Source organism: Elephas maximus, chromosome 4 (genome assembly GCF_024166365.1).
Source record: "Elephas maximus indicus isolate mEleMax1 chromosome 4, mEleMax1 primary haplotype, whole genome shotgun sequence".
NCBI classification, from domain to species: Eukaryota; Metazoa; Chordata; class Mammalia; order Proboscidea; family Elephantidae; genus Elephas; species Elephas maximus.
In genome coordinates, this window is record NC_064822.1 from 39,667,079 (window position 1) to 39,694,082 (window position 27,004).

Here is a 27,004-nt window from a genome sequence, read left to right on the forward strand (position 1 = left end):
TATTAAAGAGATCCTTTAGACAGAGAACCAAAAACATAATACAACAGCCTAAGATTAAGACACCTGACAGCATCAGCCAGGTAACAACCCAGATAAAGAATCCTCAAAAATAAAATAAAGCTACACTGAAAACAGGGAACTGAGACCTCAATCTGTAAATGACAACTTAAAACAAAAAGGGGTGATAAATGATGTAATTATGGAATTTCCATATAGAGAGGATCAAGGCGATATCAAGAAATAAAAAAATATTTAAACTTTGGAAACCCTATGGGGCAGTTCTGTTCTGTCCTATAGGGTCTCTATAAGTAGGAATCAACTGTATGGCAATGGTTTTTTTTTTTTAGGAAGATAAAGGTGAACTTTAGGATAACTACAAAGAAAACTAACAAACCTCATCAAAACAAAAAAGGACGAAAATCATAGTTTCAGTAAACACAAAATTAACAGCAGCGCATGAAATGAAAAGAAAATCACCAAAAAAAAGAACTCAGCACAGAAAATTATGCGGACTTAAGGAACTGTAAACAACACACGCACACACACACAGAGTATATTAAAATGACAGCAGTGAATTCATACCTAGAATAATCACGCTGAATGTAAATGGTAAAGAGAGGAGGAGTTGCAGAAAGGATAAAAAACATGATCCATCAATGTGCTGTATACAAGAGACACACCTTACACACAAAGATATAAACTAAAAATCAAAGGATGGATAAAAATATATATCAAGAAAACAGTAACCAAAAAAAGAGCAGGAGTGGCAATATTAATCTCAGATAAAATAGGCTTTAAGGCAAAATCTACAATATAAGACAAGGAAGGGCAATCATAAGTAAAGGGTCAACCCACCAAGAGGACATAACCATAATAAAAATATATGCACCCGATGACAGAGCTGCAAAATATGTAAAACAAACTAACAGCATTGGAAAGAGAAATAGATCCATAATAATAGACTTAACACACAACTTTTTTGGGGGAGGGGGATTTTTTTTTTTGTTGTGCTTTAAGTGAAAGTTTACAAATCAAGTCAGTCTCTCTTACAAAAACTTATACACACCTTGCTATGTTCGCCTAGCTGCTCTCCCACTATTAAGATAGCACACTCTTCCTCTCCACCCTGTATTCCCTGTGTCCATCCAACCAGCTCCTGTCCCCCTCTGGCTTCTCATCTTGCCTCCAAATAGGAGCTGCACACGTAGTCTCATGTGTCTACTTGAGCTAAGAAGCTCACTCCTCACCAGTATCATTTTCTGTTTTATAGTCCAGTCCAATTCCTGTCTGAAGAGTTGTCTTCGGGAACAGTTCCAGTCTTGGGCTAATAGAGGGTCTGGAGACCATGACCTCCAGGGTCCCACCAGTCTCATTCAGACCATTAAGTCTGGTCTTTTTATGAGAATTTGAGGTCTGCATCCCACTGTTCTCCTGCTCCATCAGGGATTCATTGTTTTGTTCCCTGTCAGGGCAGTCATCTGTGGTAGCTGGGCACCATCTAGTTCTTCTGGTCTCAGTCTGATGTAGTCTCTGGTTTATGTGGCCCTTTCGGTCTCTTGGGGCCTTTTTTACCTTATGTCTTTGGCGTTCTTCATTCTCCTTTGCTCCAGGTGAGTTGAGACCAATTGGTGGATCTTAGATGGCCGCCTGCTAGCGTTGAATACCCCAGACACCACTCACCATATTGGGATGCAGAACTTTTTTTAATACATTTTCTTATGCCAGTTAACCTAGATGTCCCCTGCAACCATCGCCCCAGGCCCCCATCCCTGCTACTCTGGCCTTTGAAGTATTTGGTTGTATTCAGGAAAATTCTTTGCTTTTGGTTTAGTCCAGTTGTGCTGACCACTCCTATATCGTGATTAACACACAACTTTTGATGGAATACAGAAAAACTAAAAGAAATTCAACAAAGATGCAGAATACTGAAATAACAGTCAGCCAACTTGACATATTTGACATACATGGAACACTTCACCCAACAGCAGCAAAGTACACATTCTTTTCCAACCCACATGGATCATTCTGTAGAATATACCACATCTTAGGCCATAAAGCAAGCCTCAATAAACAAAAAAAAAAAAAAAAATTTTTTTTCAGAATAACACAAAGCATGTTCTCTGATCACAACACTATAAAATTAGAAATGAATAACAGGAAGAACAAGGAACAAAGCAAATACTTGGAAACTGAATAATACATTGCTTAAAAAACACTGAGTAACAGAAGAAATCAAAGATGAAATTTAAAAAATTGCTAGAATCAAATGAGAATGAAAACACAACATACCAAAACCTTTGGGACACAGCAAAAGCAATGCTTAGTGGTTAATTTAGAGCAATAAATGGACACATCAAAAAGAAGAAAGGGCCAAAATCAATATCTAAATACTACAACTCGAACAAATAGAAAAAGAGCAGCAAAAGAAACCCACAGCCTCCAAAAGAAAGGAAATAATTAGAGTGGAAATAAATGAATCAGAAAACAGAAAAACAAAAGAATCAACATGACTAGAAGTTGGTTCTTTGAAAGGATCAGTAAAATCAAGAAGCCATTGGTCAAATTAACAAAAGGAAAGAAGGACAAAATGCAAATAACCCAAATTAAGAAATGAGATGGGTGACATTACAATGAAATAAAAAGGATCATAACAGAACACTAAAAAAACTGTACTCCAACAAATTTGAAAATCTAAAGGAAATGGACAAATTTCCAGAAACACTCTACCTACCTAAATTAATACAAACTGAAGTAGAAAATCTGAACGAACACAACGAAAGAAGAACTTGAAGAAGTCATAAAAAAAAAAAAAAATCCAACAATAACAAAAGCCCTGGCTCAGACCGCTTCACTGGAGAATTCTACCATGTATTCAGAGGAGAGCTTACACAAATACTACTCAAATTATTCTAGAACATAGAAAAGGAGGGAACACTACTGAATTCATTCTATGAAGCTAGCATACCAAACCCAGGCAAAAAGACACCACTAAAAAAGAAAACTACAGACCAATATCCCTCATGAACGTAGATGCAGAAATTCTCAACAAAATTCTAGCCAATGAAATTCAGCAACATATCAAAAAAAAAAAAATAATTACATTATGACCAAGTGAGATTCATTCTCGGTATGGAAGTGTCTTAGTCATCTAGTGCTGCCATAACAGAAATACTACAGGTAGGTGGCCGTAACAGAGAGAAATTTATTTCCTCATGGTAAAGTAGGCTGAAAGTCCGAATTCAGGGCATCAGCTCCAGGGAAAGACATTCTTTCTTGGTTGGCCTTCTCATCACTGTTTCCCCAGACTAGGAGCTGCTTCATGCAGAGACCTGGAGTCCAAAGGATGCGCTCTGCTCCCAGTGTGTGGTATGAGGTCCCTAACTCTCTGCTTGGTTCCCTTTCCTTTTATGTCTTGAGAGATAAAAGGTGGTGCAGGCCACACCCCAGGGAAACTCCCTTTACCTTGGATCAGAGAGGTGACCTGAGTAAGGGTGGTGTTACAATCCCACCCTAATCCACTTTAACATAAAATTACAATCACAAAATGGAGGACAACCACATAATACTGGGAATCATGACCTAAGCAAGTTGACACACATTTTTTGGGGTACACAATTCTATCCATGACAGGAGGGTGGTTCAGCATTAGAAAATCAATCAATGTAATCCACCACATAAATAAAAGGAAAAGAGTCACATGACCACCTCAAATGATACAGAATAGGCATTTGATAAAGTCCAACATCTATTCCTGATAATAATCTCTCAGCAAAATAGGAATGGAAAGAAAATTCCTCAGCATAATTAAGGGCATATATACAAAACCAACAACCAGCATTATTCTCATTGGAGAGAAACTGAAAGCATTCCCCTTGAGAATTGGAACCAGACAAGGATGCCCTTTATCATCATTCTTATTTAATATTGTACTGGAAGTGCTAGCTAGAGCAATGAGATGAGAAAGGGAAATTTAAAGGGCATCCAAATTGGTAAGAAAGAGGTAAAACTATCCTTATTTACAGATGATATGATCCTATACATAAAAAATTCCAGAGAATCCTCAGAAAGCTACTGGAACTATTAGAATTCAGCAAAGTGGCAGGGTAGAAGATCAACATACGAAAATCAACATACAGTAGCAAGGAGGACCCCAAAAAGGAAATCAGGAAAACGCTACCATTTGCATTACCCCTCTCACCCCGCAAAATAAAATACTTAGGAATAAATCCAACTAGGGGGAAAACGATACCATTTGCATTAGCTCACCCCCACCCCCAAAATAAAATACAGAGGAATGAATCTAACTAGGGGTGTAAAAGAAAAAGTATAAAACACTACTGCAAGAAACCAAAACAGACCTTCATAAATGGAAAAATATACTATGCTCATGGATAGGAAGACTTAACATTGTGAAAATGTCAATACTACCCTAAGTTTTCTGTAGATAGAATGCAACTCTGATCCAAATTCCAACAACATTCTTTAATGAGATGGAAATCTGATCACCAATTTTATATGGAAAGGAAAGAACCTATGGTCAAGTAAAGCATTATTGGAAAAGAACAAAAAAGTAGGAGGCCTCACACTTCCCGATTACAGAACCTACTATAAAGCCATGGTAGTCAAAACAGCCTGGTACTGGTACAATGACAAACACATAGACCAACGGACCAGAACTGAAAACCCAGAAGTAAATCCATCCACCTATTGACACCTGATTTTCAACAAAATGTTGAAGTCCATTAAATGGGGAAGAGATAGTCTCTTCAACAAACGGTGCTGGCAAAACTGGATATCCATTTGTAGAAAAATGAAACAGGATCCATTCCTCACACCATTCACAAAAAACAACAACCGCTCTGACAGGGATCACGATAGAGGGTCCCGGACAGAGCAGGAGAAAAATGTAGAACAAAATTCAAATTCTCAAAAGACCAGACTTACTGGTTTGACAGAGACTAAAGGATCCCCCAAGACTGTGGCCTCCGGACACCCTGCTAACTCAGAACTGAAGCCGTTCCTGAGGTCAACCTTCCCGCCAAAGGTTAGAGAGGCCTATAAAGCAATAACACAGGAGGAACATACTTCTTAGTTGAATCAAGTATATGAGACCACATGAGCAACATCCGCCCAAAAGCAAAGATGAGAAGGCGAGAATGGACAGGAAACCTGGATGAGTGGATACGGGGAACCTAGGGGAAAGGGAACGGGTAAAGGTGCTAACACATTGCAGGGGTTGTAATCAATGTCACAAAACAATTTGTGTGTAAATTTTTGAATGAGAAACTAATCTGTGGTATAAACTTTCACCTAAAACATACACACACAAAAAACTCAAAATGGCTCACATATCTTAATGTAAAACCTAAAACTATAAAGATCATGAAATAAAACATAGGCACAACACTAGGGGCCCTAACCTATTGCTTAAATAGAATATCAAGCATAACTAAAAATATAGAAACTCTAGAAAATAAACTATATAACTGAGACTTCTTAAACACTTAACTAGTACTAACCCAATGCCGTCGAGTTGATTCTGACTCATAGCGACCCTATAAGACAGAGTAGAACTGCCCCATAGAGTTTCCAAGGAGCACCTTAAACACTTAGACTCATCAAAAGACTTTACCAGGAAAGTAAAAAAGAGATTTGTCAGTGACATGTCTGATAAAGGTTTAATCTCTATATAAAAAACTTCAACACATCAACAACAAAAAGACAAACAGCTTAGTCACAAAATGGATGAAGGACACGAACAGACACTTCACTAAAAAAGACATTCAGGTGGTCAACAAATACATGAAAAGATGCTCGAGATCATTAGCCATCAGAGAGATGCAAATCAAAAGTACAATGAGATACCATCTCACCCCTTTGAGAATGGCACGTATCAAAAAAGCAATCAATGCTGATGAGGTTGCGGGGAGATGGGAACTCTTCATACACTGCTGGTAGGAATGATACAACCACTGTGGAAAATGATCTGGCGCTTCCTTAGTAAGCTAGAAATAGAAATACCATATGACCCAACGATCCCTCTCCTGGGTATATATCCTAGAGAAATAAGAACTGTCACATGAATAGACATATTCACACCCATGTTTACTGTAGTATTATAATAGCAAAAGATGGAAACAACTAGGTGTCCATCAACAGATGAATGGATTAACAAACTATGGTACATACACATAATGGAATACTATGCAATGATAAAGAACAATGATGAATTTGTGAAACATCTCACAACTTGAATGAATCTTGAGGACATTATGCTGAGCGAAATAAGTCAATCATAAAAGGGCAAATACTGTATGAGAACACTATTATAAAAACTCAAGAAAAGGTTTACACACAGAAAGAAATAATCATTGATGGTTACCAGAGAGGGGAGGAGGGCAGAGGGATGATCACTAACTAGGTAGTAAACATGCGTTTCCTTTGGTGAGGGAAAGGCAATACAAAATATAGTAGAAGTCAGCACAACTTGACCAAGACAAAGGAAGACACTGAGAGGAACAGAAAAACAAATAAAAAGGCAACCACAGTAAATATTTTAATGTCTACAGCCCTGCAACAGCAATAAAACTGAACAATAATCGACAGGCAGATACATAGCTAGATGTATCCTGAATAGGGGTAGGAGGGGGTATAGGAGTACACCTATGTAAAATGTAGGTTTGGTTGTGGATATTTTTACATGCCTCTTTGTGTGTGTAGCATATACATTCATAGGTATAGTAGAGCACCCAAGGGGCATGGTCATAGAAGCTTCCTAGGTACAACCAAACACCTTACAGGACTGAGTTGCTGGGGTTGAGGGGTAGGGACCATGGTCTTGGAGGACATCTAAGTCAACATAAAGAAAATGTTCTACATCCTACTCTGGTAAGTACCATCTGGGGTCTTAAAAACTTGCAAATGGCCATCTAGTTATAACTATTGGTATCATCTGGAGCAAAGGAGAATGAAGAAAACCAGAGATACAAGGAAGCAATTAGTCCAAAGGACTAATGGTCTACATGACCCACAGCCTCCACCACCCTGAGGCCAGAAGAACTAGATGGTGCTCAGCTACTACCACTGATCACCCTGACCAGGATCATAATAAAGGTCTCAGACAGAGCAGGAGAAAAATCTAGAACAAAATTCAAATTCACAAAAAGATCAGATTTACTGGTCTGACAGACTGGAGGAACCCCTGAGACTAGGGCCCTTAGGTGCCCTTCTGACTTAGAACTGAAGCCATGCCCAAAGTTCACCTTTTGGCCAAATATTAGACAGGTCTATAAAACAATAACATGAAGAATGTGTCCCTTAGAACAATCAAGTATATGAAAACAAATTGGCAACTCCCACCCAAAAGCAAAGATGAGAAGACAGGAAGGAACAGAAAAGTCGGACACGTGGAAATGGGGAACCCAGAGTGGAAAAGGGGAGAATGCTGACACATTGCAAGGGTTGTAATCAATGTCTCAAGACAATTTGTGTATAAATTATTGAATGGGAAACTAATTTGCTGTTCAAACTTTCACCTAAAGCACAATAAAATGTTAAAAAAAAGAAAAAAAGCGCACTCATGAGAAATTGGGGAGTTCTTTGAATTCTGTTACAGGAAGAAAATAGTGTTTTCTATCCACTGGCTGTACTGTTTTTTAAAGTACTTGTTTGTGTTGAGTTTGGCATATAGGTGAATACTGCTTAAACCCATTGCCCTTGAGCCAAGTCTGACACATAGTGATCCTGTAGGGCAGAGTAGAACTGCCCCATAGAGTTTCCAAGAAGCACCTGGCAGATTAGCAGCCTTAGCCCTTAACCACTATGCCACCAGGGTTTCCTTGTCTGGCATAGTATCTTTATTTTCCTTTCCATGTAAAGCTCCCTCCATGTACTCTGGTTCTTACATTAATTTGGCATCTTTCTCTCCTGCACCACTTCTCCAGCCCTGGCCTCTACTCCTGGTATTTTTGCTGAATCAATTTCTTCTCTTCCTTTCCCCTTTCCTTCCCATCTCTTATATGATAGTAACAGTGTTTCAATTAACTTCTGAAACACAGTGCCAAGGAAGTGATCAGTTTCTAGATCTCAAGCATTCCTGTCCATCTTTGTATTTAGTAAGATGTGATAGTTATATAAAATATGTTGTGATCTGAAGTAAAAAAAACAAAACTTTTTAGGTTGACTGTTGTCTGAACTTTTAAGGAAATGGGTATTTTTTATTTTTTGACATTAAAATTTTTTTGTTTGATTTATAAAGATAATTTTATTAGCAATTTTTGAAATGTAAGAACCTTTAAAAAGAAATAAGAAACATACTTTTCTAATAGTGTTAAAAACATCTGGCAAAGATTTTAAATTCACAACCCTTACAAGTCTTTTTGTAATTAATACTTTCGTTTCGTTCCTGATTATAGTCTGTCACTCTGAATGAAACGAAATAGACATTGGATGTATTCAACTGGTCTTCCATTTCACAACTAGATGTCAGTGTTAACATACCTGATTAGATGTCTCAGGTGTGATTATAATGTGATAATTCAAATAGTTATTCCCTATATGTAATACAGATTAGAAAATAAATGATAAAGAAGGAAAAGAGGAAGTAAAACTCCTTTTGTTACCTGATTTCAAAGTTGGCTGGTTCTATATTTACATTTTTTTAAGTATTGATTTTTTTCCACCTAATTAACTGCAAGATACAAGTGGACAATTAAACTTCTTGACTGACTTGGTTAGGAAAAGCAGGTAGAGTGTGAACTTGTATTTTTCATTACTATCAATCAATCAGATGTTCTTACCTACAACGCTTCCAGAAAGAGTGATCAGAAAAGGAAGGAAAATTATTGCTGTTCGAATGTGGTGTGTATTTGTGTGTTTCTTGCCTACTTTTAATAAGAAATGTTCTTGATAATAGGAATTATGCATGTGTTCTCAGTGACCAATCTTTCACCTCAACTAGAAATCTCTCTTGATACAACTAAATCTGCCCCCTTTTTTTTTTAAGTTCAGTCCTCATATAAATCAGAGCATGATATCCCTTATCCTTTCTTTGTAGATCTAATCCGAAGCCCTTTAAAATCGTTTATATTGTGTTTCCCTAACTAGGATATCTCAATTTTTTTTACCCATGCTTCCTGTTGGTAAATATTAAAGTCCAGAATAATTACAGAAACATCATGAATAAAAACAAATCAAACCAATAGATCAAAGTACTGAAAACATACCCCTTTCCTCCACCTCCCACTGAAATATCTTGATGGCTCTCCTTTCTCTTTTCTCTCTCACTTTTGAGAATTACTACTCTGGAGTCCATAACTTGTCTTCCTTCCCTGAATCATTTAAGTGATGGGGCTCAGTTTGGCAAAATTCTGTAAATTATTTTCATATTATTACACATTTTCAAAATCTGAAACTTAACGATAAAAGTTTTTGGAGTATATAAATTTAAACTGTACGGTAGGAAATATCAAGACAACTTGTTTTGGGAGATTAAGGTTTTGACAGTTGTTTTCTTTTCAGTGGTTATTTATGTAAGTTAACTTTTCCCTTAGAAACACATCCATACCCCCCAAAAATTTTGTTTTGAAAAGGTAGGTTGAATTGTTATTAAATGCTATCAAGTCAGTTCCGACTTATAGCGACTATATGCACAACAGAACAAAACACTGCTAGGTCCTGCACCGTCCTCTTGATCATTTTGTTATGCTTAAGCCCATTGTTGCAGCCACTGTGTCAGTCCACCTGACTGAGGGTCTTCCTCTTTTTTGCTGACGCTTTCCTTACCAAACATGATGTCCTTCTCCAGGAACTGGTCCTTCCTGATAACACGTCCGAAGTAAGTAAGACGTAGTCTTGCCGTGCTTGCTTCTAGTAAGCATTCTGGTTGTACTTCTGCCAGGACAGATTTGTTTGTTCTTTTGGCAGTCCGTGGTATATTCAATATTCTTTGCCAACACCACAATTCAAAGGTGTCAGTTCTTCTTCAGTTTTCATTGTTCATCATCTAGCTTTTACACGTGTACTAGGCAACTGAAAACACAATGGCTTAGATCAGGTGCACCTTAGTCTTTGAGATGACATCTTTGCTTTTCAACACTTTAAGGAGATTTTTTGCAGTAGATTTCCCCAGTGCAATGTACCTTTTGACTTCTTGAATGCCGCTGCCATGGGTGTTGATTGTGGATGCAAGGAAAATGAAATCCTTGACAACTTCAGTCTTTTCTCCATTTATCACGTGTTGCTTTTTGGTCCAGTTGAAGTAATATTAGTAACATCTTAGTATAGCCATTTCTCATCATGGAAATAATATTTTACGTCCTGCAATAGGTGTTAATTTTTTGCCAGTCTGAAATATGTGCATCAATAATGCAAACAGTACATTTTGCCTATTAATTTTAAAATCTGTTTAACCTCGAAAAATGAGTTTTGAGTTCCTCTATTCTTATATTGACACATGAAACACACATTTGGCAGTTGCTTCTTGTCAGCTTTTATGTCTTGAAGGCACATAACATAAAATTAATTATTGACTGTGGTACACATTTAGCACATCACTGTATATTTTCAATCTGCCTGACAAAAGGTAAAAGTATATAACCAACTCCAGGCAATCCCAGTTTGCTGCATATATATAGTGGAAATGCAAGCAGAGTACATCAAACTTACTATAGCGTATCTTTTTGTTTAGCAAAACAGTAAAATAATACAATGAAGTTTATTTAATTCTGAGTTCTCATACAATGATTAGTAGTAGCTTCATCCTTGACCTGGATTATAAATTTGTGATTTTGGATAGTGATCCTTATATGCTAATTTTTCTTTTAATGAAATGTGCATAACAAAACACTTGCCAATTAAACCACTAATTTTTTTTCTTTAGAAGTCTTTGACAAAAATAATTTATAACCTTAAATTTATTTTATACTAAGGCAAGCAGCTACTCATTGGATTTAAATTCAGTTGGAGACAGCTTCCTGTGATATTACTAACTGGCCCTCAAAGTTTCCAGTGACATATATCCAGGGCACAGGGAACCTTACTTTTCAGCAGGTTACTTAGGGAATAAGTGGCGCTAGCCAAGTATCTTGAGCCTAGTAGGTACTTAGTAAAGATTTAGAGGTAGCCCCCAAATTAAGAAGTATTCGAGTTACTACAAACTGCACTTAAGACCATCTGTTTTTTTGTACATCTTATCATTAATAATATGTACTACATATGGTGTTGCATTGTGTAATTTGCTGATGTTATTCCCATGCCAACCCCCAAAGACAAATAAAGATCAGATTTATAAAGATACTGATTAAAAAAAAAAACAAAAACAGTTGCTGTTGAGTCAATTCCGACTCATAGCAACCCTATAGGACAGAGTAGACTGTCCCATAAGGTTTCCAAGGAGCGACTGGTGGATTTGAACTGCTGACCTTTTGGTTAGTAGCTGAGTGCTTAACCACTGCTCCACCAGGGCTCCAAAGGTGAAGCTAGTCAAGTATGGCCGTGGGTAGGAAAAAATGCTAAACAGTTTAACAATAACTTACAACCCTTAGACAAGTTGTTTCCACGTGGAAACCCCAGGTTTTTACTTAGCGTAACTCCTATTGGCCAATAAACGAGACGCTGAGGTAAGAAAACAGGAAAGGCACCTTTATTTTTTTGTAGGAGGAAATGGAGTCAGTTGGAGCTGCTGCTGCCAAGACTGCTCGCCAAGGTTGGGCAGGCAAGTTACTTTTAAAGGGGCTTAGGAGTAAGTTACATCAACAGCATTCTTGAGCATACTACGTAGGTGCAGTAGGGTTTACATCCAACCTCCAAGCAAAAACAGGATTCAAATGCAAAGCTGGGGTGCGGGGTGGTAGAGCCCAGCAAAGGAAACGATTTTTCAGTACAACACTGTAGGGGAGGAAGCCAGGTGAAAAATACAGCACCGTGGGAGCTCTGTGTCACAACTACTGATAGTAAAAGGTAGTAATAGTGAAAACTTAACAAAAAAAAGAAGAGAGAGAGGCATTCAACTTAAGTCAGAACCCACTTATGATGGAGTTGTCGGAACAAAACTCTGTCATAAATCAGGGACTACCTGGGCTTAGAGATATTTGTTCACTCGTTATCTTTCTGGCATTTGTCTTCTAGGTGTGGGGGTAGTGATTGGTGTCTGAATGTGTGTGAGCCTTTCTCCTTGGCCTAATTCCTGTGATTCGGGGTTTGTTTCCAAACCAAAAAAAAAAAACCAAACCCCATTGCCGTAGTCTATTCTGACTCATAGCGACCCTATATGACAGTAGAACTGCCCTATAGGGTTCCCAAGGAGTGGGTGGCTGGTGGATTCAAACTGCCAACCTTTGGGTTAGCAGCCAAGCTCTTAGCCATTGCGCCACCAGGGCTATATGAGCCCTAGCTCCTAATTTTTTTTTCTTTCTGTTTTGATACTTGGAATGAGCTAAGCTAACTTTTAACCAGCAAACAGTTATTAAAGAATTAGCTATTTGGATCTACTATGTGACACTAATAATTTCTCTGATGATTTTCTTAAGAAGTCTCAAATATTTTTATTATTTTTAATTTTTTCAAATACTTTTATTTTTAAAGCACTTAACTTTTTTTCCCCTGATTTGGGACAGGGTAACACAGAATTTGTTTCGTATGTGTTTTGGGGAAGGAGTGCAAGAGTAATTGCAAAATATAGCTGCAGCTAAACTTACATAATTCAAATTTTGACAGCCATTTACAAATAGGGCAAAAAGTCTGAATCTGAAAGCTTTTTAAAAATGATTTTCTTTAGCAATAAAACAGAAGGGCCCATTCTCCTCACATCCTCCCAGCCTGTCAAAATTTTTAATTTTTGGTCTGCGAAGCCTTTAAATTTGGACACCAATTAATTTTTTATCTCACTTAAAAAATGACCTAAACTTTAAATGGGTGAATTTTATGGTATGTGAATTATATTTCAATAAAGCTATTATTAAAAAAAAAAAAAAAAGTTACCTGAAAACATTTTCAGTAGTATTTGCGAACAACTTTGTATTAATCTCAGGAGGTGAGGGCCAGATAGTAGTTTCTTTAGGTAAAGTTTCAAGTCACAGGATTTTTAAGAACGTAGTTCACTTTCCTATTTTTAGTTTAACTTAGGAAAACTTTCTCTTCAACTCTTAAATGTATCTAAATAGATCAAAGGACTGCAAATATAAGAGATAATGACTAAAATAAAATAAATGTTTAAATTTTATTTTTAGCATTCATTGCTGTTGGAGAGATGAATAAGAAGTACATATTCACATATTGCACTTATGCCTAGCTCCTCCTGGCCTGGGCCTCTATTGACAGGCTAGATAATTGAGGAAGTGAGAATATGTACTACAAAATTCTGTTATTTTGGCTTCTCTCTATAATGAATAAACTGATGTTAAGGACTTTATTGTTTTTTTTTTTTAAATACTCTTTATCATTACAGAGAGCTGCATACCTGCACAAGTGGTGGCTGCCGTTGATGTCAACACTGTTGCTAATGAAGTGTACAAGTATAATTTTCCTCATACACTGCTACTGGCCAAGGCAATTGAAGTGAGTAATGATTATTCTTGTTTTAATAAATATATAGAAAGGAAAATGTGATGGAAAAGCCCTGCAAAATACCAGTTTCTGATGTCTTAATTAGAAAACAAGGTCATGTATAAATTAAAAGGTTTAGGGGAGGGGAATTAACATTTTATATTTTATCAGAAGAAAGTATGCTACTTTTCTGCCCCCCCCCTTTCACTTCCAGCTTTTGAGAGATAATAGTATATTGGTCTCCAAGAGAAAGAATTAAAATGTAAGAAACGCATAACTTCTAAATGCTTGGCCTTGTAGCGATATTAAATTTTTAGTTCTTTACTTTTAAATAATACTCGTGTGCCTTACAGCACATGGGAAGAACAAGGGAAGCAGTCATTGCCTATTATTTATTGAGTGCTTCTTACTTTAGAAAGCTTGTCAAAATTAAAGACATTATTTCACCCGCGATGAACTCAGCAGAGGTGTTTAACACTGTAAGTAAATTGAAAAGTGTAAAAGGTCTAGAAAAAAACAGAAGAGACAAATAAGGCCTCTTCGTAGAAATGAAAATCATGTCAGAAGTAGCTAAAAGTGAAAATGGCAGTACTGACAAAGGGTCGTGAAGGGTGAAGCTTGAGGAAAATAAAATGGAAAAGAATCGTGATCCGAATGTTGCAGAGTGAATGATAGCTCCTGGAGAAAATAGTGTTCTGTGTAATTAGTGCTTCTGAAGAAGGGAACAGCAACAACAGGTATGGAATAAAGAATATTAAAAGATATAGAAAATGAAAATTTTCCTAAAACCTGTAACATCTCATGGAATATAGCATTCATGAGCCTTTCATGAGAAAATGATTTGGTCACCGTCTTAGTTATCTAGTGCTGCTGTAACAGAAATACCACAGGTCAATGGCTTTAACAAAGAGAAATTTATTCTCTCACAGTCTAGTAGGCTAGAAGTCCAAATTCAGGGAATCAGTTCCAGGGGAAGGCTTTCTTTCTCCCTGTTGGCTCTGGAGGAAGGTCCTTGCTATCAGTCTTCCCCTGGTTGAGGAGCTTCTCAGTGCAGAGACCCCAGGTCCAAAAGATGCACTCTTCTCCTGGCGTTACTTTCTTGGTGGTATGAGGTCCCCCTGTCTCTCTGCTCGCTTCTCTCTTTCATATCTCAAAAGAGATTGGCTTAAGACACAACCTAATCTTATAGATTGAGTCCTGCCGCATTAACATACCTCCCTCTAATCCTGCCTCATTAACATCATAGAGGTAGGATTTACAACACAGAAAAATCACATCAGATGGCAAAATGGTGGGAATCATGGCCCAGCCAAGTTTACACACATTTTTGGGGGATAGAATTCAATCCATTAGCAGCCACTAAATCTATTTAAGCAAGATATGAATCAAAATAGTGAACCCAGGAATGAAGCTATCATTATACGAAAGAAATTAAGGTTAGAAAACAGAGTGTAAATGTTGTAAATCTTAACAATGTAGAAATAATGTTATTGGAGTAGAAAGGGGAAGTAAGGCAAAAATATGTCTATAGAAGATAATTAAGCTATAGATTTTTAAATCGTGATTTAATTATATAAATATAACTAGCAATGACATTAATATCACTAATTTATCTGGGTACAAAATTACTAGTCATTAAAATATAAACTTTTAAATTTTTTTTATTGTTTTAGATTAAAGTTTATAGCACAAAATTAGCTTCTCATTCAAAAATTTATACATAAATTGTTTTGTGACATTGGTTGCAATCCCCGCAATGTGTCAACACTCTCCCCTTTTCCTTTCACAACCTGGGTTCCCAGTATCCATTTGTTCAGGTTTCCTGTTCCTTCCTGCCTTCTCATCTTTGCTTTTGGGCAGGTGTTGCCCATTTGGTCTCCTGTACTTGACTGAACTAAGAAGCATGTTCCTCACCTCTGTTGTTGTTTTATAGGCCTGTCTAATCTTTGTCTGAAGAGTGATCTTCAGCAATGATTGTAGTTCTGGGATAACAGAGTGTCCGGGAGCCGTAGTTTCGGGGATTCCTCCAATCTCTGTCAGACTGTTAAATCTGGTCTTTTTACTAGTATTTAAGTTCTGCTCTGTACTTTTCTCCCGCTCCATCTGGGACTCTCTGTTGTATTGTGTGTCAGGGCAGTCATTAGTGGTAGCTGGGCACCATCTAGTTCTTCTGGCCTCAGGCTGGTGGAGTCTCTGGCTTTTGGGAACCTTTAGTCTTTTAGCCTAATATTTTCCTGGTATCTTTGGTGGTCTTCATTCTCCTTTGCTCCAAGTGGGCTGAGAGCAACTGATACATCTTAGGTGGCTGCTCACAAGCTTTTAAGACCCCAGATGCCACTCACCAAAGTGGAATGCATAACATTTTCTTAATAAATTTTGTTATGCCAGTTGACCTAGATGTCCCCTGAAACTGTGGTCCCCAGGCCCCAGCCCCAGTTACTCTGTCCCTTAAAGTGTTTGGATGTGTTCAGAAAACTTCTTAGCTTTTGGTTTGGTCCAGTTGTGCCGACTTCCCCTTTATTGTGTGTTGTCCTTCCTTTCACCGAAGATGATCCTTGTCTACTATCTAGTTAGTGAATTCCCTTTCCTGGCCCTCCCCACCCTCATAACCATCAAAGAATGCTTTCTTCTGTGTTTAAACCTTTTCTTGAGTTTTTATAATAGTGGTCTCATATAACATTTGTCCTCTGGTGACTGCCTAATTTCAGTCAGCATAATGTTCTCCAGATTCATCCATCTTGTGAGATGTTTCAAGGATTCATCATTGTTCATTATTGTTACATAGCATTCCATTGTGCTTATGTACCATTATTTGTTTATCCATTCGTCTGTTGATAGACACTTAGATTGTTTCCGTCTTTTTGCTATTGTGAACAATGCTGCAGTGAACATGGGTGTGCATATGTCTATTCATGTGACAGTGCTTATTTCTCTAGGATATATTCCAAGGAACGGGACTACTGGAGTGAATGGTATTTCTCTTTCTAGCTTTTAAAGGAAGCACCAAATTGATTTCCAAAGTGGTTGTACATTCCCACCAGCAGTGCGTAAGTGTTCCAGTCTCTTTATAACCTCTCCAACATTTATTCATTTTGTGGTTTTTGGATTGCTGCCAACCTTGTTGGGGTGAGATGGTATCTCATTGCAGTTTCGAGTTGCATTTCTCTAATGGTTAATGATTGTGAGTATTTCCTCACGTGTCTGTTAGCTGCCTGAATGTTTTCTTTTGTGAAGTGTCTTGTTCATATTCTTTGCCCATTTTTTAATTAGATTATTTTTCTGTTGTTGAGGTGTTGCAATATCTTGTAGATTTTAGAGATTGGACCCTTAATGGATATGTCGTAGACAAAAATTTTTTCCTAGTCTGTAGGTTGTCTTTTTACTCTTTTGGTGAAGTCTTTTGATGAACATAGTGTTTGATTTTTAGGCGCTCCCAGGTATCTAGTTTCTCTTCTGGTGTTTGTGCATTGTTAGTTGTGGTTTCTATACTGTTTACGCCATGTATTAGGGCTCCTAGTGTTGCCCCTATTTTTTCTTCCATGATCTTTATCATTTTAGATTTTATATTTAGGTCTTTGATCCATTTTGAGTTAGTTTTTGTATACAGTGTGAGGTATGGGTCTTGTTTCATTTTTTTTTGCGGATGGATATCCAGCTATGCCAGCACCATTTGTTAAAGAGACTGTCTTTTCCCCGTTTAATGGACTTTGGAACTTTGTCAAATATCAGCTGCTCACAGGTGGATGAATTTACACCTGGGTCTCAGTTCTGTTCCATTCGTCTGTTATTGTACAGTACCAGGCTTTTCTGACTACTGTGGCTGTGTAATAGGCTCTAAAATCAGGTGGTGTGAGGCCTCCCACTTTGTTCTTCTTCTTTAGTTATGCTTTACCTATCTAAGGCCTCTTCCCTTTCCATACGAAGTAGGTGATTTCTTTCTCCATCTTGTTAAAAAATGTTGTCGGAATTTGGATTGGGATTGCTTTGTATCTGTAGATTGCTTTGGATAGAACTGACGGTTTCACAATGTTGAGTCTTCTATCCAAGAGCAAGGTATGTTTTTCCACTTATTTTTAAGTCTCTTTTTGTTTCTTGCAGTAGTGTCTTGTAGTTTTTTTTGTATAGGTCTTTTATGTCTCTGGTAAGGTTTATTCTTAAGTATCTTCTTGGGGGCTGTTGTAAATGGTATTGATTTGATGATTTCCTTTTCAAAGTTCTCTTTGTTGGTGTAGAGGAATCCAACTGATTTTTGTATTTTTATTTTGTATCCTGATACTCTGCTGAACTCTTCTATTAGTTTCAGCAGTTTTCTTGAAGATTCTTCAGGGTTTTCTGTGTATAAGGTCATGTCATCTGCAAATAGAGGTACTTTTACTTCTTCCTTACCAATTTGGATGCCCTTTATTTCTTTACCTAGCCTAATTGCTATGGCTGGGATGACCAGCACAATGTTGAATAAGAGTGGTGATAAAGGGTATCCTTGTCTGGTTCCCGTTCTCAACGGGAGTGCCTTCAGAATCTCTCCGTTTAAGATGATGTCGGCTGTTGTCGTTGCATAAATGCCCTTTATTATGTTGAAGAATTCCACTTCTATTTCTATATTACTGAGAGTTTTTATCATGAATTGGTGTTGGACTTTGTCAAATACCTTTTCTGCATCAATTGATAAGATCATGTGATTCTTGTCTTTTGTTTTATTTATGTGATGGATTACATTGATTGTTTTTTCTAATGTTGAACCATCCCTGCATACCTAGTATGAATCTCACTTGGTCATGATGAATTATTTTTTTAATATGCTGTTGAATTCTACTGGCTAGAATTTTGTTCAGGATTTTTATGTCTATGTTCATGAGGGATATTGGTCTGTAATTTTCTTTTTTTGTGGTGTTTTTGCCTGACTTTCTTCTTAGGGTTACGCTGGCTTCTTAGAATGAGTTTGGGAGTATTCCTTCCTTTTTCTATGCTCTGAAATACCTTTGGTAGTAGAGGTGTTAACTCTTCTCTGAAAGTTTGGTAGAATTCTCCAGTGAAGATGTCAGGGCCAGGGCTTTTTATTGTTGTTGTTGGGAGTTTTCTTTTTATTACCACTTCAATCGCTGCTTTTGTTATGGATTTATTTAGTGTTTCTTCCTCTGTTTGTGTTAGTTTAGGTAGATAGTGTGTTTCTAGAAATTTGTCCACTTCCTCTAGGACAATTTTTCTTAGTATTCTGTTATGATCTTTTTTATTTCAGCAGGATCTGTTGTGATATCACACAACTCATTTCTTATTCAGGTTATATACTTCCTCTCCTGTTTTTCTGTGGTCAGTTTGGCCAATGGTTTATCGATTTTATTGATCTTTCAGAAAACCAGCTTTTGGTCTTGGTGACTCTTTCAGTTGTTTTTCTGTTCTCTATTTCATTTATTTCTGGTCTAATCGTTATTACTTCCTTTCTCCCAGTTCCTGAGGACTTCTTTTGCTGTTCTCTTTCTATTTGTTCGAGTTATAGTGTTTATGTTTTGATTTTGGTCCGTTGTTCTTTTTGGTTAGGTGCATTTATTGCTATAAATTGACCTCTGAGCACTGCTTTTGCTGTGTCCCAAAGGTTCTGGTAAGGTGTGTTTTCAGTCTCATTTTATTCTCTGAATTTCTTTATTCCATCCTTGATTTCTTCTATAACCCAGTAGTTTTTGAACAAGGTGTTGTTAGGTTTCCATGTATTTGATTTTTTTTTTTCCTTGCTGTTTAGGGTTGCTGAGTTGGAGTCAACTCAATGGCAGTGGGTTTGGTTTTGGTTTTGAGCTGTTCATGTTATTGATTTCTACTTTTATGGCTTTATGGTCAGATAATATGCTTTGTAATATGTCGATGTTTTGGATTCTGTTAAAGCTTCTTTTGTGGCCTAAAATGTGGTCTATTCTGGAGAATGTTCCATGTGCGTTGGAAAAAAAATGTATACTTGGCTACTGTTGGGTGGAGCCTTCTGTATATGTCTGTGAGGTCAAGCTGATTGATTGTGGCATTTAGATCTTCTGTGTCTTTATTGAGTTTTTTTTCTAGATGTTCTGTCCTTCACTGAAATTGGTGTGTTGAAGTCTCCTACTATTGTTAGGGAGGTGTTTCTCTTTTCAATGCTGTTAGAGTGTGTTTTATGCATTTAGAGCTATGACATTGGGTGCATGTGTGTTTATCATGGTTATGTCCTCCTGGTGTTTTGACCCTTTAATCATTATATAGCATCTTTCCTTATCCTTTATGGTGGATTTTACCTTAAAGTCAATTTTTTTCAGAGATTAATATTGCCATTCCTGCTCTTTTTGCTTGATATATTTTTTCCATCCTTTGAGTTTTAGTTTGCATCTGTGAGTCTAAGATGTGTCTTTTGTAGGCAGCATATTAACAGATCTTTTTTTTTTTTAATCCATTCTTCCACTCTGTCTCATTATTAGAGCATTTAGTCCATTTACATTCAGTGTAATTACTGATAGGTATGAGTTTACTGCTGTCATTTTGACTTTCTTTTTTTTTGTGTGGTGACAATTCTTTGTTCCACTTGATTTTCTGTGCTTTCTTTTCATCTTTTTCATTTTTGTTGACTTGTGTTTGCTGCGTCTTTATGTTTTTCTTTTTTATTTTGATGGGTAGATTTAGTTTCCTTCGTGGTTACACTAAAATTTACCCTTCTTTTTGTATCTTTAAACCAATCGTTTATTTCTTGGTATTGTCTTAACTTCCTCTCCATATGGAAGTTCTCTGACTACACTATTTAGTGCCTCTTCTTTGTTTTAATGTTGTCATTGTTTACATGTTGACATCTCTGTTTCCTTATTTTCAGTCTTTTAGCTTTGACTTATTTTTGTGACTTCCTTATCTGGGTTGATGTCTCGTTGTTCTGTCCTATGGTCTAGTCTTGGGTTGTTGCCTGATATTGTTGGTTCTCTAACTGGAGACTCCCTTTAATATTTCTTGTAATTTTGGTTTGGTTTTTAAAAATTCCCTTAACTTTTGTTTATCTGGAAATGACCTAATTTTGCCATCGTATTTGAGAGACAGTTTTGCTGGATATATAATTCTTGCCTGGCCATTTTTTTTCTTTCAAGGCTTTATATATGTCATCTCATTGCCTTCTTGCCTGCATGGCTTCTGCTGAGTACTTAGAGCTTAGTCTTATTGATTCTCCCTTGTAGGTGACTTTTTGTTTATTCCAAGGTGTTCTCAAAATTCTATCATTATCTTTGGTGTAGGCAAGTTTGATTATAATATGTCTTGGTGACTTTCTTTTGGAATCTACGCTGTGTGGGGTTTGTTGAACTTCTTGGATAGATAACTTCTTGTCTTTCATGACATTGGGGAAGTTTTGTGCCAGCAAATCTTTAACAATGCTCTCTGTATTTTCAGTTATCCCTCTCTATTCTGGTACTCTAATCATTTGTAGGTTTTTTCTCTTGATAGTATCTCACACAATTCTTAAAGTTTCTTCATTTTTTAAAGTTCTTTTTTCTAATTTATCCTCAAATAAATTGGTGTCATGGAATTTGTCTTCAATCTCAGTAATTCTGCCTTCCATTGCCTCAATTCTGATCCTATGACCTTCTGTTGAGTTGTCTAATTCTGAAATTTTATTGTTAATCTTTTGGCTTTCCAGTTGCTTTGTCTCTTTGGTTCCAAGCAGGCTGATGAATTTGTCATTCTGTTCTTGTATTGTTTTCCTTAGCTCCTCTATAGCTTTGTCTGTGTGTTCCTTGTCTTGGTCTGAGTTTTGCCTAATCTCCTTCCTCATCTCTTGAAGAGCTCTGTATATTAATCTTTTGATTTCTAACTCTGGTAATTCCAATACATCTTCCTCCAGGAGGTTTCCTGGTTTATTTTGGTTGCTTGCTGTATCCATCATGACCTGCTTATTTATGTGATTTGATATTAACCACTGTCTCCCAACCATCAATATGTTATTATTATTTATTTATTGCATGTTTGTTTACTGTGTCCTAGCTTTTTGTTTTGTTTTGATATGCCAAAGTAGGCTGGGCGTGTGAGCTACTTTGGTTGTTGGCATCTTTGAAGTTCTCACTTCCTGTCACCAGGTGGTAAGGGCAGGTCCTGGGTGTTTAAGCCCCCAAATCTATTAACTTTTCTGGTACGGATTCTGCTCAGGTATCTAGGTCGTGGGTCACAGAGTGTGTGGTGCAGACTCTCACCTGCAGTCCTGGATGGGCAGGGCTGCATAGGGCTGTTCAGAGCAGGCACAGGTATTTGGCTATGTGCTGAGGAAGGTAGGGGGCTGATGGCTGCCCCTGTGTCCATGAGTGGAGGGTGTGTCCCTGTCCTCTAGAGCATGTGCGGAGGTGGGTTTTGTAGCTGGTCCTTGGGTACTCAGTGCTGTTGGCTGTAGGGACTGTAAGGCACCAGTTATTCTTGGACCCTTGTTGTGGGTGACTAGGTGCCCCTGATGTGAGTGGGTGAAAACCCTGCTTAATGGGCAGGGTGGTGTCAAATGTCACGAATCTGCAACTCCCTTTGGCTGCTGCTGTTGAAAATAGGCTTCAGGTATATGCCCTGTTGTTCAATGCTAATGAGGGACTGCGGTGTTGAATCAGCCCACATGGGTCTAGACAGGGGTGAAGGGTGCTAGAAGTATATGGACTCCTTATGCCAGTGCTTGGGTAAAGAGGCATCACTGCCTGTCCTGAGTTCCCAGCTTAGGGGGCAGGGCAATTTTTTAAGGCTGCAAGGCTGGTTTGGGTGTGGATAGTCCTGAGTTCCCAGCCTATGGAGCTTGGCATTTTTTTTTTTTAAGTCATGAGACTGGTTTGGGGGCAGATTGCACTTAGATCCGGCTTAGGGGAGGTGGCAGTTGTTGAATACTGCTGAACTGGTATCAGAGTGGAGCGGGGTAGGGGTATGTAAGCAGAAAAAGGCACTTCTCCACTGTAAGAGTCCTGGAGAGGGAGGAGTTATTTTGACCCCTGTGGTGGGTTAGATGCTTGCACTTAGCTTACACAGGTTCGGTGCCTCCCGGATCTGAAGGGTTGTGCAGACTGTGTACCACCCAGCCTCTCCCGAGGTGGTGAAACATGTCCCGAGTGCTACTGCTCGCCTTAGGCCATGTACTCCGGCTGACTCAGCCAGCAGAGTGCCAGCAAGCTTATAACTGGCACTTCTTTTCTTTGATGATCAGGGCTCCTAGATTGTCATATATAATTGAGTCACTTGTTTTTTTGGGTCTTTGTTGTAAGAGGGATGACAGGAAGCATTGGACTGTTCTGCCATCTTGGCCCCCCCCCTTTTCAATAGATGTATTTTAGATGGCTACTTGCAAGCTTTTAAGACACCAGACTCTACTCACCAAAGCAGGATGTAGAACATTTTCCTTGTGAACTATGTTATGCCAATTGACCTAGATGTCCCCCAAGACCATGGTCCCCAGCCTTCGGCCCCAGTAACTCGGTCCCTGAAGGTGTTTGGATGTGTCTAGGAAGCTTCTATGGCTTTGCCTTGGTCAAGTTGTACTAACTTCCCCTGTATTGTGTATCGTCTTTCCCTGACCCAAAGTTAACACTTGTCTGCTATCTAGTTACTGATTTCATCTCTTCACACCTCCCGTCCCTTGTAACCATCGAAGATTGTTTTTTTCTATATGTAAATCAGCACAGTGTTAAATAGAAGTGATGATAAAGGGCATCCGTGTCTTGTTCCAGTTTTCAGCCTCTCTCCATTGAGAATGACGTTGGCTGTTGAATGTCCTGAAAGCTTTACTCTATCCACATCATTAATACCTGCTGTACTTTGAGGGGACAGCTCTTCCACAGCCTTATTTTTAGTGCCTTCCAAACTGAGGGGCTCATCTTCCAGCAGTGTATCAGACAATATTCTGCTGCTGCCCATAAGATTTTCCCTAGCTAATGTTTTCAGAAGTAGAATGCCAGGTCTTCTTCCCAGTCTTTCTTTTAGTCTGGAAGGTCTGCTGAAACCTGTCCACCATAGGTGACCCTGCTGGTATTTAAAATGCTAGTGACATAGCTTCCAGCATCACAGCAACATGCAAGCCATTACAGTATGACAAACTGTCAGATGAGTAGTGGTCTGTAAAGATTACAGTCTTACATTAGCACTGTTATTTAATATTGTTTTCCATCTGTTAGCTAATACACTCACACAAGAGAAATAGTATGTAATACTAATAAGGATTCAAAATATATATATATTTTGTATATATCCTGGAAAATACAAAGGAGTCAACTAAAAATAGTATGAGAAACAATGAGTGCATTTAATAAGGAGGTTGGTTAGAAAAATATGATAACCAAGACATTACTCTATATAAACAAAAACCTGTTAGAAAATAACTAGCGCTTATAGTAGCAACTCGAATATTCCAAATGCCTAGAGATAAACTTACAAGGAATCTGCATGACGCACATGGGAATAAAAGGAACTTGAAAAATGGAAAGCATACCGTGGTTTTGGATTTAATGACTGAATATTGTCAAAATACCAGTTTTCTGTAGATTAACTATTCAATAAAATGGCAGTAATTTTTTTTTTTTTTTAATTTTTTAACCAAGTTTATTCTCAGGTTAAAATGAAGACTAAATGTAAGAATTGTCAGGAAACTTTCTGAGAAAAAAATAAGGTGGGTAGGGGACAGATAGAACTGTTAATCAACATGAATTGATCTAATGCTCTCTGAAACAAAGATATTTTCATGACCATATGATGGAAAAAAGAGTAAATTTCCATTCGCTTTAACGTATTGAATCATCATAGATAACGCGTGTATCTCCATGAATGTTTTCTTGAATCCCAACAAGTATTCATTGATCTAGAATGTTAGGTTAAATAAATTAAGTTGTGAATGGTTCAATGTAGTGATTTTTTTTTTTTTTTTTTGCATAACTGCTCTATAATTTGGACTGTATTATAAAAAAAATCACTAATTTCAAGAGTCCTTTAACATTGTAAATTTTTAGTGTCTAGCTGTATTTGCCTTGGGCAAATCTGCTGCAAAATACCTGTTTAAAGTGTCAAAAAGCAAAGATATCACTTTGAGGACTAAGGTGTGCCTGACTAAAACCATGCTTGGTAAAGAAGAGAGTCAGCAAAGAAAGAGGAAGACCCTCAACAAGATGGACTGACACAGTGGCTGCAACAGTGGGCTCAAACATAGCAGTGATTGTGAGGATGGCACAGGACCGGGCAGTGTTTGTTCTGTTGTACACGGGGTCTCTATAAGTGGGAGCCAATTCAGTAGCACCAATCAACAACGACAGCTGTGTTTGTATTTGGAGACGTTGACTCTCTTTACTTTCTTTAGCTTCTAGGCTTAGGGTGCTCCTAGTATAATTAATGTAAAGGATTGTTTTATTTTTACTTTAGTTTTAGGAATTTAGCTGTAATTCATCCACATTCAGTGTGAACCCCCCAGTAAGCTACTTATGATAATGGCCCTTTGCTGACAGACTATTTAGCCCGAGTGTGATAGCCAGCCTGAGTATGATCTGCTCTCTAATTGTACTGTCCTGACCTGTTTTTTCTGGCACACTGGTCAGTGTATGATTTTCAAACTGTTTTTCTTAGAACCAGCTTTGCAGAGGTGCTTCAGGAATTTTTCAAAATTTATTTTAACTTCATTCTACAAATGAATCTTAAACTATTTAAAATCCTGTGACTAAAAAATGACAGGTGTGCACATTCAAACTTAAAACACTAAAGACAACTGATGTGTTGCCAGGATAGCTTATTCTTGACAGAACTCAGAATAAAGCTTTTCCTGCTTTATTCATGTACTTGAACTTCTTAAATAATTAGGAAGGTTTTGACTCTGGCTGGTGACATTGAAAAATTTACAGCTAAGAATTTGTACTAAAAATTCTTATTGGACGTTGACAAAGCCATGACTTCTGTTTCTCTGTATCTTCTGATATATAAAACAGTTACAAGCTAGCACATTTTTCAACTGTTTCACAGTAGAGATTACTTTGATTAATCTAGTCAACGTTCTTTTGACGTTCTTACCACACATTATTAACTATACAACAATATAATACTGTGGATGTTTGAAAATGGACCTTTTTCCATCTGGTGATATATTAACAGATACATATATGAAAGGGATGGAGACTGGTCAGTGCATAACATTTGCTAATTGAAAAATGTTACTAATAAAAAAAATTTTTTTTTTTGGCACTTAAAAATTTCCTTCATGCTTGCTGAAAAACCATTAATTATAAAAAAAACAATTCTCCACTTTTGACTCCAGAAGGCTGAGCAAGGTTATATTTGAGGCATCAGAGAGGCAAGAAGTGGTGGTGGTGGTTGTTGGTGTGAGCCATTGAGTTGATTCTGACTCATAATGACTCCATGTGACAGGAAGAACTGTCCTATAGGGTGTCCTAGGCTGTAATCTTTATGAGCAGAATTGCCAGGTCTTTTCTCCCAAAGAGCCACTGGTGGGTTCAAACCACTGACCTTTCAGTTAGCAGCCAAGCACTTCATGTTATGAGCCATTATAGAATCAAGAAGTGGTTAGGATCCAGAGAACTAGCATTACAGCTCTGCTTTGGTCCTGTTGGGTCTTTGGGGAAGGCATTTAATTCCTCAAAGCTGTGCTTTACTGACCTACTTCCTTCTCAAGATTGTACTGAAAAGTTAGCTTAGCTGAAGTCGATTTTAAAAGTTAAGTATTATATTTTATAAGCTGTTGTAATTTCTGAAATAGTTGTTTAACTCTAATTAATATTTTTCCTTCTTCCCCATTCTATCCATGTTTTTATATTCTTTTTTTCCCCCAAATATTCTTTCCCTAGGGCATTACACTAGAAGAGTTTGACAGATTATCTTTCAATATGATTTTAATGAGCCCTCCATGTCAACCATTCACAAGGTATATATAATAAATATTTCTTTGTTGAGAAAGAACATTTTTGAAGGACTTGTTATGAGTCGGAATCGACTCGACGGCACTGGGTAGGATTCATTTAATCAAATCATACCATAGTTTCAGGCATGGATACTTTGATATTCATCAGTACATTTTCGTAGTTCTGAAATTTTTTATAAGTAATTCCTTATATTTATAATTCAGCATTAATCATAAAGGAAATAGCAGTTGCCGTTAAATGAGCAAACTAATTAGGTCAATAGTAGATATGTAGTGACTATATGGACTCTCTTTTATACCTACCTAAGGTACGATTTTTATTTCTGGCCCCCCCCAAAAAAAAAACCAAAAAACCGTTTTTTGTTTTTTTTTAGGGTACGATTTTTATTTCTGGCCCAAATTACCTTAAATTATTTTAATTAATGGATACTCAGGCAAATCTTTCTAACAAAATTAAGCTATTCAAGCTCTAAATTACTGAAATGTAAAATTTAAAAACTAGTCAAGCTTGCATATGTGATTTTTATATTTCTTAAAGTTCGTATGTACATTTAATAATTCTGACTTAGTTAATTGTAATTTTATTTTTTTAATTATATA

At 37.4% G+C, this 27,004-nt stretch overlaps 1 protein-coding gene across 5 annotated transcripts in view; it reads left to right on the forward strand.

Annotated features, from left to right (window-relative positions):
• TRDMT1 (tRNA aspartic acid methyltransferase 1) overlaps window positions 1-27,004 on the forward strand; it is a 70,186-nt gene that overhangs the window by 27,122 nt on the left and 16,060 nt on the right. For 3 of the 5 annotated variants that reach the window (XM_049881909.1, XM_049881911.1, XM_049881913.1), the window contains exons 3-4: window positions 13,445-13,554; window positions 26,331-26,407. In XM_049881909.1, the coding sequence (XP_049737866.1) occupies window positions 13,445-13,554; window positions 26,331-26,407 (187 nt within the window). Of the gene's footprint in view, window positions 1-9,078; window positions 9,836-10,905; window positions 11,705-13,444; window positions 13,555-26,330; window positions 26,408-27,004 lie in introns of those variants that run through there. The other 2 variants (XM_049881912.1, XM_049881910.1) reach the window with 2 other exon arrangements.